General features: G+C 36.2%; 2 protein-coding genes across 2 annotated transcripts in view; one reads left to right on the forward strand and one right to left on the reverse strand.

The window, feature by feature from the left end:
- RFTN2 (raftlin family member 2) overlaps nt 1–16,941 on the reverse strand; it is a 79,875-nt gene extending 62,934 nt beyond the window's left edge. Inside the window, exons 1-2 of the mRNA XM_037850261.1 lie at nt 16,534–16,941; nt 16,267–16,413 (exon numbers count right to left, since the gene is read on the reverse strand). Coding sequence (XP_037706189.1) covers nt 16,267–16,413; nt 16,534–16,588 — 202 coding nt within the window. The 5' untranslated portion in view covers nt 16,589–16,941. The remainder of the gene's footprint in view (nt 1–16,266; nt 16,414–16,533) is intronic.
- Nucleotides 684–1,121, forward strand: LOC119544752 (ubiquitin-conjugating enzyme E2 D3-like). The gene has a single exon (XM_037850263.1). The coding sequence runs from the start codon at nt 684–686 to the stop codon at nt 1,119–1,121; it is 438 nt and encodes a 145-aa protein (XP_037706191.1).
- Nucleotides 16,942–17,465: the final 524 nt, after the last annotated feature.

Below are 17,465 nucleotides of genomic sequence, written 5' to 3' on the forward strand. Positions count from 1 at the left end.
TAGCACAGTAAAGGCACTTATGGAATGAGCTCAGAGAGGCACTTACGATGTTACCATATACAGAATATTTTTAAAATATTTCCAATTATTTTGTATTTTACCAGTTGCTCAGCAGATAGTACTATTCTTCCACAGTTTTAATTCTTTAATATTATCATAATCATTACAGATTATATGTCAAAGATATTTTTTTAAGTACAATGACATTTGGTTTATTGGTTTAAAAAGACATGATGTGCTTTCTTTCTAAAAAATTATGCAAGAAAAGTAAAGAAGTTTGATACATTCCTAGTGGTTTTATTTGATTACCTAGCAAGGTAGTTTACAAAATGAAAACTTAAAAATTAGGGAAAGTGTAAGAAATTGTAAAGCTCATTTAAAAATTATTTACTTAAAAAAATAAAGCCAAAACTACATAGACTGTGACTGATAACTTACAAAAATGTGAGTGCATTTTTATGAAAGTGTGTCTTTGTAAACTGTAAAATTTAATACAAGAATAAGGGATGGGAGGCACCAGCTGCCAGGCAGGGAGGAAGTCAAGGCCCCTCTGCCCCTGTGTCTGGCAGAACCAGTGTGAGAAAAAGATACAATCCTTTTCTGCTGTCCTGATAATGAAGAGTTTTGGCCAGACCTTTGGGTGCACACGGAGACTGTGCAGAGCCAGACGAAAAGCACAGAGTATGGCACCCAAACAGATTAATAAGGAACTTAGTGCCCGTGACCCTCCGGCACAATGTTCTGCAGGTCCAGCTGAGGGTGATATGTTTCATTGGCAAGCCACAATTATGGGACCTAATGACAGCCCATATCAAGGCAGTGTATTCTCTTTCACAATTCATTTTCCTACAGAACACACCTTCAAACCACCTAAGGTTGCATTTACAGCAAGAATTTATCATCCAAATATTAACAGTAATGGCAGCATTTGTCTCGATATTCGAATATCAGAGTGGTCTCCTGCTTTAACCATTTCTAAAGTTCTTTTAACCATTTGTTCACTGCTATGTGATCTGAATGCAGATTACTCCCTAGTACCAGAGATTGCACAGATCTGCAAAACAGACAGAGATAGGTACAACATAATATCTCAGGAATGGACTCAGAAATATGCTATGTGATGCTACCTTAAAGTCAGAATAATCTGCATGGTAGCTGGAATAAACTTTAAATTACTGTTCCTTTTTTGATTTTCTTATCTGGCTGCTCCCCTATCAGACTTCATCTTTTTTTATTTTATTTTTTGTTTACCTTCCTCCATTAATTTACATGCTTATCTGAGAAGACTTAAGTTCTTCCAGCTTTGGACAATAACTGCTTTTAGAAACTGTGAAGTAGTTACAAGAGAACAGTTGCCCAAGATTCAGAATTTTTTAAAAAATGGAGCATGTGTATTGTGAGGCCAGTGTCTTCACTCTAACCTGATTATGAGACTGAAACCATTCCTCACTGCTCTAACATGGTGAAGAAGTCATCTGAGGAGGAGGAGACGGATGTTCAGTTGTCACATCAAAGGAAGCAGCATTACTCTATAGCAGCATCCATTCTTGTTTAAGCCTTCTACTGTTAGAAACTTGAGGTAACATGATATACTTTATGCTCATAACTGATGTGACTGGAGAATTGGTATTGAATTTATAGCATTAGCAGAACAGAAAATGTGATGGATTTTATGTATGTCAGTAAAGGAATGACCTGTTCTTATTCTACAGAGATGGAAAATGGAAGTCAAACACCCTTTTATTCCAAAATAGAGTCTCAAACATTTTGTAATTTTCATTTAAATTTTTAGGAAGCTTGAAGCTATTAGTCACTCTGTCTTCCAATACAGTTTAATATAGCACTGAATAAATGAATGATTCAAGCTGTCAATGGATGAGTGATCAACTAATAGCTCTGCTAGTAAATGATTTATTTTTCTTCAATAAAGATGCATAAACAAACAAACAAAAAGAATAAGGGATATGACTTGCATGGAAATCCTCCTGGCATTTTAAAAATCATTGTAGACCTGGTGGTTACTATGATGCTGTTAACATTACATGTGTGAAGTTGGTTGCTTTTCTGTGTGGTATGACTGAACAACTGAAAGTACTTGGGATTTCAGTCAACAAACCATTCAAGGCTCACCCAAGGAAGGAATACAAGTCCTCGTTGTTGCCTGAAAACTTTCTGTTTTAACTTCTGGCAATATTATGAAAGTCCCAGTTTCAAATTTGCAGAATGGGTGTCAGTTACACAGGAGAAAAGCCCTGCACTCTTTAAAAAAATGCCGCACTGCCAACATTCTTGACAGCCTAGAGGAGAATAATATTACTTAAAAACTGGGGCACGATGCCTTTGAGTCCGAAAATGATTCAGGAGTTGGGTCTTGAGTTTGAAGATGTCGCAGGAATATCTTAAGTAATATATTTCACTTAATTTTTCCTTTTTTAATGTATGTACAAGAGAGATCTAAGAAAAAAAAACCCTACATTTAATATTGTCTGAGAGCTTTTACAATGAGTAAAAAAGTGATAAAGTAATGTCATAGTCTAATTGGTAGCATTTTTCTCTCTCTCAGTGGTATAAAAAGCATTATACTATTTTACAATCAATGGTATCTTAGAGTCAGTAAAAAGTGGTTGCTAAAGAAGGGGTTGCTAGTACATTGGCTAAGAGAATGAGAATTTGAAGAGCATTTGTTTTGGTGGTACACAGGGCCCAAATTTAAAAAAAAAAACAACACAAAACCTCACAGGAACAAATTGAAAGTTCTTTCCTTAAGTTCAAAACACAGATTGAGAGAAATCTCATTAATATATGTTAATTTAGGTGAGCGAGTGGAGAGATGAAGAACCCTGGGAATTTTAGCTATCCACCAGCCAGTTATAAGCTAACAGTTGATCTCATGCGATCGTAGGCCATCTGAAGGGAAACTGCCTCCAAAGGAAGGAGGCTGGCTGAACTCTGTGCTGACCACTGTTGTTATGTTTTCCCTGCTTAACATCTTCTCTTTAACATTCATCACTATCTAAATACTATGGCTTTCACTTAATTATCTTGTTTAATGTCTGACACCTTCACTAAAATGAACACTGTGAAGGCAGGGATACTCATGTTTTGCTCACAGCTATGTCCCTATGCCTAGAATAGTGCCTAGCACATAGCTGCTCAATTAACATTTGTTGAGCAAATAAGCCAATTGGGTTCAATTTAAGGGCCAAATTAGAAAAAGACAGTAATAAATTGAAGTATGTTTAAAAGAAAGTGCTCAAGATAGTGAGGGTTCTGGAAGCCTGCCAGATGCCTTCACCTATGTGTGAAACTATAAGGAACACAATGGCCATCTGGGTGTATTTGAAGGTTTGTCACACAGAAGAGGCTGGCAGGTGCAACACTGACAAAGCAAAGCAAGGGTCAGGTACACAGTGGAGTGTTCTACTGAACTGCAAATGGGGAGGAGAGAAGAGGACTCTGACTTGCTCTATTTTTAAAATATATTTATGGTAGAGAAAAATGGCAAAAAAACAACTTAGAAGTGAAAGAGATTTTTGTTCCATTTAACTGGAGTCCAGACTTCCAGCAACCTCAAGAACCTAGTACTCAAAAAACCCCTCATCTTAAAAAAAAAAAAAATTAGTTCTCACAAAACCCATATACTTATTCCGTAAGTGAGGCCTGGAGTCATCCTCAGTTCCTCTCTCAACTAAGTGCCTTTTGGACTGGAGTAATATTTCCCAAACTTTTATTTATTTGAGTCCACCTTCATATTTTTGTCATATCTGAGTACCACCTGTACTTCCATCTCCTTCAATTTTTAAAAATTTTCATTTTAAGCCTAAATGTTTTAAAAAACAACTTATATCACCCATAACCATAAAAGCAGAATTACCATAAATAGAAAGCTGTCTTATAAATAAATACAATGCAAATGAAACAATTGTTAAATTCTAGCTAGATACTGTTATCTGCCAAGGATTCTGAACCACAGGTCAGCTCTCTGTTTGATGAAAAGGAAAATTAGCCAGTTAGAGAGCTGTTAAAGACATGTTAATTCCAAACTGACTGGAATGCCCACAAGGAATTGAAAAGGGAACTTCTTTCTGTTTATGAGAGTCAAAGTTATTTAATTCTGTGATTGTGTTTACAACCTAAGAGCATCTCATGTGTAATGCTAAGTCATCTGCAGGAGACTTGGAGAAGCACTGGATTAGAAGTAGCAAGGACACAATGATAATAGCAAGAAGGACAGATGACACCAGAGGGAATAAGATGAATTACAAAACTAGATAAAAGAACGATGAAAAGATTATAGTCTGTAGCCACTTAAATATAAACATCTTTACACACTTCATTAGCCCAAATTGATAATCATAATGAAATCACCCCCATGGTATTGTTTCAGAATACGGTTTTACAAGGCAGAGATAAAAACAATCACCAAGAAGACAGCCGTCTAGAATAAAATTGGTGCTTAAAGATGTCTCTCTGTTCAGATGGAGAATGTATTTCTGAGGAACCCCTCATTCTTGTGTGCTGCCAGAGGAATTTTTGTCCATGGAATAAATCCCGCTACTCTGATCTAATCCACATGACTTTGCACTCTCAATACTTATAAATATTGAGTCTCAATGCACAAGAAATGTTAGTGGAAAAAAGAGGGGTGGGGTGGGCTGGGTTTCAGCAGAAATTCCAAATTAGAAATCTAGAAAGGTTACAAAAGGAGACAAAAATATAGTCCATAAATACTAGTATAACATATTTGAAACTAAGTTTATGTAAAGATCCTATTCATTTGGGCCCACTGCTTTATATTAAGTATTCATCTGTTTCAACTTTGCATGCTGTCCTATCTGGAAGTCTGTGTCTTTTGATAAATACTTAACACCCAGCAAAGAGGACAGTTACAATAAGCACTTTAAAAATACTGTCCAAGGATCAGCTGAATGAAAAATTGAATGTAACTGTACATATTCAATTAATAAAGCTACCAGGGGACTTGTGGAGAAGCATTTTAGAGCAGACTCTGGGTTCAGACTGCTGATCCAAATCCCAGCCCTGCCAAGTAGCTTGGCATGGTACTTGGTTTTCCTGTGCCTCAGTTTCCTCCTCTATAAAATGAGAATAATAATAGACTCTACATTATAGGGTTGTTAGGAGGATTAAATGAATTATTTGTTAGAAAGTATCTGGGACTTATTAACTGCTATACAAGTGATCTGACACTAGGTAAGTTATCTGAAATAACTTACTTTACTTCTCCAAGACTCAGTTTCCTTATTTGTGAAACAGGGTTGAATAAAAGCATTCACATCATAGAGTGTTTTGATAGTAACTGTAAAACATGAACTTGTGCCTGGCACAAAGGAAACACTCAAATCATACATCAGTCATGTAGCCCGTTTATTGGTGGTCCAGCTTTGAGAACATGCTTTCAGATCAGTTGGTCCTTTGAGGTAAGTTATTGTTGATTTAAAAAATCTCCAGGAAGAAGGTTATTGTAGAAATTTGTATATAGTCCAAAAACATGGCCAACCTGCAGACCCCTAGATCAGAAGTCCCTAACACATTTTAGATCAGGAGTCCCTACCTCACACCAATCTACTACATTATGTTCCTGACTCAAATGCCCGTAGGTATCAGACTGATAGAGCAGAGAAAGATACTTTGCTGGAGGAGGCTGTGAGACTTGAAGAATACTCAAAGCTGAATCAAAAGAGTGCAGCAACCCCAGCCCAGTGCTGCCATGTGGGAATGTAGGTCAAGTGTTTTTGGATCTTTTAAAGAAAAACCCAAAATCCATATTCTTATATAATGTCTCCCATTTTTAAAAAGTGACAATTAATTCAAATATCTTAACACATTGTGCACACCAAACGAGACCTGTCTGAAGGCTGAATGTGGTCAGTGTCTCATTGGATTGTGCCTTCTGTTCTGGGTCACCCCAGGCTTTCTGCAGACCAAAGCCTGCCCAGGTCTGGGCCAGGCCAACCAGACAATCTTAGACAGTGTTTGGCCTCCTAGGACACAGAAAAAAGTGATTTGATTCTTCCTTATTAGTAGGGATAGGAAATTGGTAGTAATGGGGGACTGGCATTCACTCAATTAACAAGTTGTGCTTCTCATCCTACATTGTGGCTTGCATTAAACATGCTATAACCATTCAAGAAAGGTAAAACAGGAACAAGAAGAGAAAAAAAACAAACCTGGAAAGTTTATTGAGAACTACCTTTCATGTAATTATCTTGATTGTCAATAATGTTTTAAACTATGCTGAAACAAGATTGGAAGCCTGCCTGGACTTGTCGGGCATCCAATCCTGATTCAGCTTAGAGATGTGAGGAGGGTGAAAGCTGTCCATACAGAGTAAGGAAGTTTCATCAGTCCTCTCCAGAGTGAATAATTACATCAGTGTTTGAGGCCAAGACTTTGATTTAACGTGTTACACTGGGGCATTAATATTAGAAGCTCTACTTCCTTTGAAGCACTGGAAATTAATGGAGAGCTGTTGGTGGTTTGGGTTGGAATCTGAACAGCACAGGCAGTGAGCACCAGCTATAAGCCATCTTACTCTTCTTAGCTCTCCAACCACCAGCAGTTCTTTCTCAGTTCTTCAGGAGAAGGAACAAATGGTGTTGTTTACAGCATCAGTGGGTATGGTTGGTTACTGTTAACATTGATGCTACAAGATCTGTAAAACGTTCATTGTACCTCACCAGGCTATTGTAGGAAATGATGAAAGAAAGCATTTTGCAATTCCTTTGAAAACTATACAAATGCGAAGTGGATTTTTATTATTAAACTTGAAACATGCTGAAGGTTAAACACATTCTTTCACTTATTCTTACAGTTTCTAAAACAAATCAATAAACTTTTTAATATTCCTTTGCTTAAAAGCTTGAAAAACAAAGATCAAATTTTAAAAGCAGAAAGTCACGTTCCAATATAAAGCTAAAAACTTGTTCAGTTCCAGAACTTTGCTCTGATGATGTAACTCTATGAAAATATTCCAAGACATATATATGTTCTTTCCACCAATTTATCTCTGAAGGACTGGTATGTATTTCTGAAATATTTATGAAACTTAATATGAATATGAATGTGAAACACTGACAAGTAATTTTATAATATTATTTTCAAAGGGGCAAAGACTGCCAATCTCCATAATATATCTAGCAATTACAGTAAAAAATAAAAGTAACATATACCAAGTGCATATTTTATGCTAGACACTATGGGAAGTGTTTTACATGTCTAATCTTAATTAATCCTTACAAAAACCCTATAAGGTCAATATTATTATTATTCTCCAATGAGACTCAAGGAGAGATTAGATAATTTGCCTAAATTACTAGAAAGTGGTGGGGCTGAGATTGAACCTAGACAGACTGACTCCAGAACCTCTACACTATAGTGCCAACTGTAAAATAAAACTTCATTGCTTTGGATTGTGTTAATTCAGAATTTGTTAAAATCTGGACAAGAGTTAGGCTAAAACTTTTGGTTTATAATAGATAGTTTAAGCAATTTAGTGTATGAACATTAAAAGGAGTATCCTTACTTTACTTATCAAAATGTTTTAAATTACTGAGAAGCATAAACTACTATATAAATAACATCTGAAACATAAATTATCTTTTGCGTTTCCAATGACAGCTGCCTCTTTCTGGCAGCCATCTTTGGGGTCATTCATTAATATATTTAATTGAAGTAATATAACTGCAGTTTTTAAATACAGTAACACTACTGAACTATATAGTTCATTATTATACACAGACATATGAAAGGTCCAATTATAACCATTTCAAACTCCCGCAGCCTCACATTTTCTGCCACCTCCCTCATATGATACACTCTACCCATTCTGTTTTATTCACAGTTCCCAGAAGAGACCTGAACATTTTCTCCCATGTCTGAGTCTTTGTACATTCTGTCTTTCAGCCTTGTCTGCCTTTCTTCTACTTTCTATTCAGCCTTTTTGGTGTTTTTACTTTTTTTTTTTTTGAGAAACATAATATACAAAATACAATACCCCAAACATACTTAAAACTGCCAACACTTGGGTAACCACCATCCAGGTCAAAAATGAGAAAACAGCTTGTGCTCCAGAAGCCTCCCATTTGGCCCTGTATAATCACAACCCCCTCTCTATCCACTATCTTTACTTTTATGATAATCACCTCCTTGCCGGTGTTTTTAATTATTATCCAGGAATGTACCCCTATTCACTACGGTTTAGTTTTGCCAATTTTAGAGCTTATATAAACGGAGTCATACGGTATCTACTCTTGTGTGTGTCTTCTTTGACTCAACATTATACTTGTGAGCGTAGGTAGTTGTAGTTCGTTCATTTTCACTGCACTATAATAGGGATCAGCAAACTACAGCCTGTGGCCTGTTCTGTTATATATGTATTGTCTATGGCTGCTTTTGTGCTATGATGGCACAGTTGAGTAGTTGTGACAGAGACCACGTGGCCTACAAAACCCAAAACACTTACTGCCTGGCCTTTTCAGAAAAGTTTGTTTATCTGCAGTATAGTGTTATGTTGGGTGAACATCCACAATTTATTTTCCATTCTTCTGCTCTTGGATTTGGGGTTAACACTTTCTGGCTATTACCAATAATGCTTCTATGACCATTCTTCTATGTGCCTTGTGGTGCACATGTGCACACATTTCTTTTGAGTATATCTTCAGCTAAGAAGATAATGCCAAACAATTTTTTCAAAACTGTTGTATCAATGTACCATCTTCAGCTAAGAAGATAATACCAAATAATTTTTTTCAAAATGGTTGTACCAATTTACAAACACCTGATATTGTCAATCTTTTAAAATTTTAGCCATTTTGGATGATTTGTAGTGGCATCTCACTGTGGTTTTAATTTGCATTTCTCTGACTACCAATGAGGTTGAGCACAGTTTCATAAGTTTTTTGGTCATTTGGATTTCCTATTTTGTGAGCTACTTGTCAAGTTCTTGCCAATTTTTCTGTGGGGTAGTTTGTCTTTTTCTTATTGATTTGTTTTGTGTTTTGTATTTTATATATTCTCAATACAAGCCTTTGTCCATTCTTTAGATCTCAGATGAGGTGGTTCTTCTTCTAGAAAGCCTTTTTGGATTTGGTATGCCGAGCCCTCTATCTTGGCACTTGCCCTTATGGAACTGTTACTGCAAAGGAGAGGCTAAAACTGCTTATAATTGTGCCTAAGTGTCCCTCCCTGAGTACCTCTTTGTTGTGCAGATGTGGCCCTCTCTCTCTCTAACTAACCCAACTCGGCAGGTGAACTCACTGCCCTCCCCGCTATGTGGGCTCTGACTCCCAGGGGTGTAAATCTCCCTGGCAACTCAGGATATAACTCCCAGGGATGAATCTGGACCTGACATTTTGGGATTGAGAATATCTTCTTGACCAAAAGGGGGATGCCAAATGAAACAAAGTCAAGTTTCAGTGGCTGAGAGATTCCAATGGAGTCAAGAGGTCACTCTGGTGGGCATTCTTATGCACAATATAGATAACCTTTTTTTAGGTTTTAATGGATTGGAATAGCTAGAAGTAAATACCTGAAACTATCAAACTGTAACCCATAGCCTTGACTCTTGAAGATTGCATAACAATGTAGCTAGAAGTAACTGCAACTACCAAACTCCAACCTAGCAGTCTGGACTCCTGAAGATGATTATATAATAATGTAGATTACAAGGGGTGACAGTGTGATTGTGAAAGCCTTTATGGATCACACTCCCTTTATCCAGTGTATGAATAGATGAGAAGAAAAACGGGGACAAAAACTAAAAGAAAAATAGGGTGGGGGGGATGGTTTGGGTGCTCTTTTTTACTTTTATTTTTTATTCTTATTTTTACTTTTTCTGGTATGAGGAAAATGTTAAAAAAATAGATTGGGTGATGAATGCACAATTATATGATGCTACTGTGAACGGTTGATTGTACACCATAGATGATTGTATGATATGTGAATATATCTCAATAAAACTGAATTGAAAAAAAAAGCCTTTCTGATCCCACAAATCATAGGTGCTCTTCTTTGTGCTTCAATATGCTCATTAAATCTCTATCATATATCCCTGAAGATTGAGAGAAAGATCAAATGAGAGGGAGGAGGTGTAACTGAGAAATTTGGATTTAACAAATGACTGTGAATACTGACTCATTATCTAGGTATTTCTTTTTAGTGCCTAGTATTTTAGAATAGCCATCAGGAAATACCTGAAGTTGTTGAACTGTAATACAGTAGCCTTGATCTCTGATAATGATTGCATAACTATATAGCAAAAAAAAAAAAAAAAGTCAGTTGCCCGTGTTTTTATGGATCTACTTTTGGATGTTTTGTTCTGTTCTGCTGATCTATATACCTATCTCTGACAATACTACACTGTCTTAGTAAACCTACCTCTATTGTAAGTCTTAAAATTGGGTAGAGTGCAATACTAGTGATCTATAAGAAGGAGAGGTAAGGGGTATGGGATGTTTGGGGTCTTCTTTTTTCTTTTTATTTCTTTTTCTGGAGTATTGCAAGTGTTCTAAAAATGATCATGGTGATGCATACACAAATATGTGATGATACTGTGAACCACTGATTCCATCAAAAAAATCTCTATCATACATTATTTTTCCATTTTCCTCACTAAGATGCTCACTAGAATGTAAGTTCATAGAGGGAAGGGACTAGATTTCATTTATCTTTGTATTCTAGTTCTTAGCACAGTAGGTGCTGAGTAAGTGTTCATTCAAAACATAAGTAAATGTCTATTTACATATAAGAAGCATATATAGAAAAATATATAATGGAGATTGTTGATAGAAATGTATATGTATTATCTCCCAACATCAACATTTTTTTAAGTGGGTCAACTGTATTCTGTTATCAGAGATTCCTTCCTCCCTGATTTCAGAATGGAATCTTTCCCATAAATAGTATGAATTTGTGAAGTTTTTATTATTTTTCTCAACCAAACTATCTTACCACTTCAAAAACGGTGGAACTCCTTCTACAGCTTTTTCACTTGGTAGGAAGATGGGCTAGGCACCATTACAGGGATAACATTGCTACTTGGGTCAATTCGGTAATTTTTATTATTAATTTCTTTTTTTGCAATACTTTATATTTGACAATTCTTTGAGTGCTTGGGTAAATTTTATTGAGTGCTTATTATAGTTAGTCATAGAAAATTTAGCTGGACCCTTGTTTCTATCTACCTTTCTTTTTTTTTCTTTTTTTTTGACCATCATTTCTGATCCTTTATTCATCTTGTATTGATTTTTTAATGCCTTCTGTGCAGTTCTGCATCTTCATTCTTCTTGAAAGTTTTCTAGAAATTAAAATTACTATGTCTCCTTTTTGAAACCATCCGCTTCCTTGTGTGATACTACACAATCCTACTTGTCTTCGTTATCTCTTTTTTGTTGAGTTGTCCTCAATGTGGCTATGCCTTGAAGACTCAGCCATAGACACTTCTGCTCTGCCCATATTATCTCTTTTAAAGACTTCATCTATTTCAAGGTGACTTGAAATCACCGTCTCCAACTGTGCATCTGTAACTGCCTCTATCAGGATGTTCTACTGTCACCTCAAATGCAACATGTCTGTAGTGGAATTTCTCCTTCACCACACACCAACTCCTTTGGGATGTCCCTCCTTCTGTAAGAGCTATCATTTCCATATTCACTCAGGTTCAGAACTGGAGCGTCATCCTGCATTCCTCATTCTTCTTTTCCCTTCATATCTAGCCAGTCACAGGACTAAGTCAATTCCTTTTTCATAATGTCTCTTATTTTACCCCTTGCATTCCATCTTTACTGCTGCCCCTGACATGTGGGTGCTTATGGTCATTAGCCCTGACTACCACAAGCAGAGTTCTAACTTTTCTCCTCACCCCTAGTTTCTCCCCACTGCAAATCAGCATTAATCTTCTTCAAACACTTCCCTGTACCTATCAACTTCTTCTTCAAAAATCTTTTATAGCTATTTACTAGTCATAGAATCAAGTCTTAAATCTTTAGCCAAGAAATCAGAGCCTTCCATACTCCAACATTTATTTCCTGTTTCTCCCGTACAAAACCTCCCTCAGTTCTATTCACTAGCCCTTAATCATGCCTCAACTTCTCAATCTTTTCTGCTCATCTAAGTCCTACTTTTTCTTCAAGGGCTGAAGTCCTAACCCAAGTTCCAAATGATCCTGTGCAAAATTGATTTCTCCTTTTTCTGACACATATTATAGCACACCATTTCTTCTGCTTGTAACTTGTATTATGTTTTTTATTCATTTAACAAAATTTATTGACCATCCGTTATGTGCCAAACATGTGCTAGACACAGGGGATACAGAGATGGCTGAGATATAATTCCTGACCTTTGAGGAACAATCTTGCCCAGTTTGACCAGTTAGAATATAAGATACTTAAGGGCAGAAACTAGGTCTTATTCCTCTTTGTATTACCAGTACTTATCAGCATCTTCTCTATAGTATGTATTTATTGCTATTAACAATGATATTGAGAGACAATGAAAGTTTTTTGCTCTAACAATAATGAAGCAAGCTAGAAGTTAGCAACATTTTACTCAATATTCTTTTATGTAATACTACTAAAAATTCAAATAAGGAAGCTACAAACTCTTTTTGTTTGGTTTTCAGGATAGCAGAAACTCTTTTCACTCATACAGCTATAAATGCTCTAAAAATCTTTAACGCTATTATTATTCAGATTGTGTTCAGAGAGTATACGAGGACCAAGTCTGCACTGACTAACCATTTGGGAACATTTTGCAGAGATAACTTAGCTTTTCATTAAGAAATGCTAAACTCACACACACACACAAATATGTACATGCACTCATAATACAAATTTATAAATACACTTTAAGAAATCTCTAGACAACTTCAAATTTTCATTGATAAGAAGGAATCAAAAGCTATTTATAAATTTTTACCACATCATTAGATGAGGAAAGAAATCATTACCATACACTAATCCAGAAAACATCACAAAAACTATAATGAAACAATAAAGCTCCAAAAATTCAGCCTACAGTGACAGGACTTGATATTTCTTGAGGGGTTGTTTTTTATTTCTCTCGTATTCCCAAAAATACCCAACACGGGAGGTACTCAAATAACGTTTGTCCAGTTACAGTTGCACAACTGAATAATGTTATGGCCAGGATAGGAAAATGTATATGAATTCTTGAAGCGGACATATAAATTAATCAATAATTAATTATCACTTAGAGGGGAAATGCAGCAATTATTTTAATGTCCCAAACAGTTTGGTCAACAGGTTTGTTGAAGGAACTGGGTTTTGAAGGAAGAAAGGGATCTACTTTGTCAGATGGGAATCAGAGGTATTCTCAAGGAAGAGATAATAATAGTTAACTTTTATTAAGTGCTTACTAAGTGTCAGGTACTTTTCCAAGTAGATGATTTTTTATTAACACATTTAATCCTTAAAACAACTCCATGAAGTAAGCACCATTAGAATCCCCATTTTACGATGAGGAAACTGAGAGCCAAGTTTCCTAATTTGCCAAAAAAGAGCTTAGATTCAGAACCGAGGGACTCCAGAGCTTTGTGTGCTTAATTACTGTGCTATTATCTCTCTCATAGAGATGTAAATAAAGGCGCCAATGCAAAAAAAGAAAAAAAGATGTGGCTAAGAGAGAGAAACTGGGAGGTGTAAATTGTTTTCTGGGGTGGAGTTTTGAAGGGGAAGGCAGAGAGAAGTAGAAGGGCAAGTGGATGACAAGTGAATTTAGCTATAATAAAAGGGGTAATTTTGAAACACTCTGCAAGAAAATAGAAATGGCAAGAAATGGCATTTAATTTTCCCAAAGTAAGCAGAGTACCATGAAACTTCATGTAACATTCTCTGAAATGTACGTATAAAATTGTGTGTGTGTGCGTGCATGCATGTGTGTATGTGTGAGTAACAGAGAGAAAAAGAGAGAGAGAGCAAGATGGAACAGAGTGGAAACTGAATGGCACTGAGAGTTTCAAAGGATTTCCTCCTTTTGCCGCCTCTGGGACTTTACTCCCATCCTTATCCTTTGGCCTCTGTTTGGAAAAACTGAGGCAAAATGAAGTGAGAGAGAGGCTCATCATGAGCTCCCACAGCTGCCACCAGGACATTTTGTTTCTTGAAAGCTTGCTCATTGCATGGTAGCCTCTGAGAGGCAGGCGGTGTCACTATTCAATACTCTTTACAGCAATCCCAGGACAGACTGGCGGGTGCTAAACAGAAGGCTGTCAGGTTTTAACCCAACCTTGACTCACTCCTGTGTGCACTGGAGTGGCAGGCGGAAGTCAGAGACAACAGAAGACAGTCAGGGAAACCATGATCTGGAAGGTGGTTTGTGGAGCTGGGCTGATGCTCAGAGTCCTGGCCTTTGAGGCAAAGGCAATAGGGAAAAAACAAAACATGTGTAAGAGGTGGAGAGAAATGGGACGCTGGGAAACCAGGCGCCTGTACCAAATAGGAACCAGGTGCAACTTTAAAATATGTGCCGGCTTTGTGTGTTAACTATGCCCATAGCTACGCAATAAAGCAGCATTTTCATTTAAAATACTCGATCATCTCCCCACCCCAAACATCTAGAGTGGAAGGCAGAAATTATACTCCTTTCACACAGAGAAGGGCTTCTGATAAAAAGAAAACAAGAAATGACTTCTGAAGAAAGTTATAGATCCTTCTGACTCAAGGATGACGGCATTTATTTAAATATGTTTGATTTACCAAATATCATTGACAGGAGATAAATGAAGAAAACGTTTTAAATTACTTTAAGCCCCACGATCCTATGGTGGATTGTGCAAATAAACAACAAATCTTAAAATGCAGATCAAAATGGCTCTGGCCTAAAATTTTATGAATAGCCAAGTTTTCCTCAAGCCAAGGAGAGTGTGTGTTTGTGTCCTGTGGATTTATAGACACTAGTTCTAAAAAATAACTGATAAGGAAAATCAGTGGTACACCATATCACAAATATTTTCTAAAATGAAGGTTTTTGAAAAAGTACAGAAAAAAATGCATATGTTTGGTTACTTCTCTGATTGTCACCATCATCCTTAATCCATTTTTAACTTCCATAAATAGAAAGGAAATAATGTTGACATTTTCCTTTGGTGTCCTTAGCTTTAGATAAAAATGGAAATATGAATGTGCTTAAAGTATATATACACAGATATTGCATATGTCCCTGGAAGGGAGTTTGTTTGCTTGCCAGCTCAGTTTTTTGACAAAGAAAAATGGGCTGCTCTTGCTCCTCGCACAAAGATGCACTGTTTTCCAGAGCTTACCAAGAAAAAAATGGAGAATTTGTGTTTAAGTTGAAAAAAGATCAAGATATTATTCAATATGATAATTTAGTTAGATAATTTCTGTGCACTGATAAAACTGGTGTCTTTTTAGAGCTAAAAGTACAATGCTGTAGTAAGAACTTAAATTATTATCATCTGGAAATTCCTTATCAGGTAAAATTCTCTAAATTTTATTTTTAGGACCTCATATAGTTAAACATATAGTTCTGCTTTTTAAAAGCTAAGTTTTATCCATGTAATGTACAGTATTCTAAAGTTTCCAAAACAAGAGAAGCAATGTATTTGTGAAGTCCAGCTGCCTCTATTCCTTCCGCAGAGCTGCCATCTGGGCTTGTTTATTTGTGTTTCCCACTTTCTGGAACAGGGAGTTTTCAGTTAGGGACGTGGCACCAAGCAAAGGAAAGCTACCTTTTTATCCTTTTTACTGCATTTTCAAACTTCAAGTTTAGTTTCAAATAATTAGCACAATAAAATATCAAACGATTAGGACAATCACAAAAATTAGCACAGTTGGAAGCCTCAAAATTGTCTTAGCAAATAATCGTCCACACAATACAAGTACTATTTGCTACAGCTACCTTCTTGTGCATGTACCTTCTTTAGACCCTTTTCAAAGTACAAACTGTCATTAAGGCTATGACTATTTGACCTAGAAATTGAACATTTTCCAGGTATCCTTCTACACCTAAGTATTTGATTTAAAAATGAAAGAAATATTTCTTAAGAAATTTTTCTAATTTTATAGAGTACAAATGAGCCATGTTACCAAAAAAAAAAGCAAACAAAACAAATCTTTCAAAATATAAATAAGGAACAAAGCATTGTTGTGAACCTCATTTTACTATCTGATTATGAAGAATAGTTTAAAAGTTCACAAGCCAGTGATGAAAAAATTAGTCATCTCATCTTTTAAATGTTTCATTTAACAAATAAAATAAAGCAAAAAGTACCTTGTAATGTAAAATCCAGCAATACATATTCGTAAGCAAATTCTGTCTTTGTTTCCACTTGTGGTCTCTTCAGGGTAGAAAATATTTTTCCAGGGCTGCTATCATCAGGGTCTTCTAGCTTTCTAAGTCCGCACCCCATGGCAAAATCTGTAAGGAATTAAATTGCAGGAAAGGGGAGGGAAGGCAGCAAATTCTGTTGTTTAAGCGGCAAAAAGAAAGTTACAGACTTAACTGTTTTGATTTTGTTTTCAGCTAAACTATAAATACCCCAAAAGGAAACTTTTGAGTCCAAAGACAGGAGCTGAAGACTTTTTCTATCCATTTTTCTGTAAAGTTGTCGAGCCCATGATTAAGCTACAGCTCCGGGAGACTGGGCTTGATCTTAAGAGAAACAAGCAAGCTGCTGCAACTTAGCGGACAACTTCTATGCCACGTCAATTTACAGCCAGCCCCTACTAGAGTTCTGTCGCTTCGGGCACCAACAGTGCTTTCTTCATGCCTGTTGGCTAGATGAAGAGGTGTCCAAAAACGGAAATAAAAGGCAAAAGTGCAATTGGATTTAACTGTCTACAAATAGAAGATATATTCAGACACAGTGGCATGTAATTCTTTTCCTGTTTTTTCCTCCTCCCTGTTTTCTGCACCCACCCTCCTTCCTGCCCCTACTATCAAGAAAGAAAAAGGGGGTGGGGGTGGTGTTTGGAGACAGAAAGAGTGAGAGAGAGAGACAGAATGAAAGAGAGAGAGAGAGAGAGGGAGAGAGAGAGATCTAGTCAGAGTGAAGGAATGAAAAAAATGGACTTTCGACAGGGTTGGAAACAAAAATTTCCAGAAAGGAAGTCAACTTTAAGAGGAAACTTTCTAGTGTATAAAAGGAAAAAAAAATACAGTGTTAAAAAATAAAAACAAAAACTTTAGTCTTTCAGTAGCACTTTTGAGGATCTCTTTCCATGTGGTGTGTTTTCTGTTTGCTTTGTTTGTTTGTTGGAAAATCATATGCTGATTAAAATGGTAAAGTATAAAAATTTATATAAAAATTTTAATAGAACAGCTTTTTATTTGCAAAGGAGAGACAATTATGTGAATAATGTTTTCCCAATATCCTTAAAATAATCTAAAGCTCTCTGCTATGAGAAAGTTTATAATAATTACTAATAGACTACTTCTACAGGTCTGAAAATATCCTTAATGAAAAAAAA

This window comes from Choloepus didactylus, chromosome 9 (assembly GCF_015220235.1).
Source record: "Choloepus didactylus isolate mChoDid1 chromosome 9, mChoDid1.pri, whole genome shotgun sequence".
In the NCBI taxonomy this organism is placed as follows: Eukaryota; Metazoa; Chordata; class Mammalia; order Pilosa; family Megalonychidae; genus Choloepus; species Choloepus didactylus.

Excerpts from the sequence above, each read along its gene's own strand:
- LOC119544752 (XM_037850263.1), top strand. The coding sequence starts at position 684 with ATGGCACCCAAACAGATTAATAAGGAACTTAGTGCCCGTGACCCTCCG.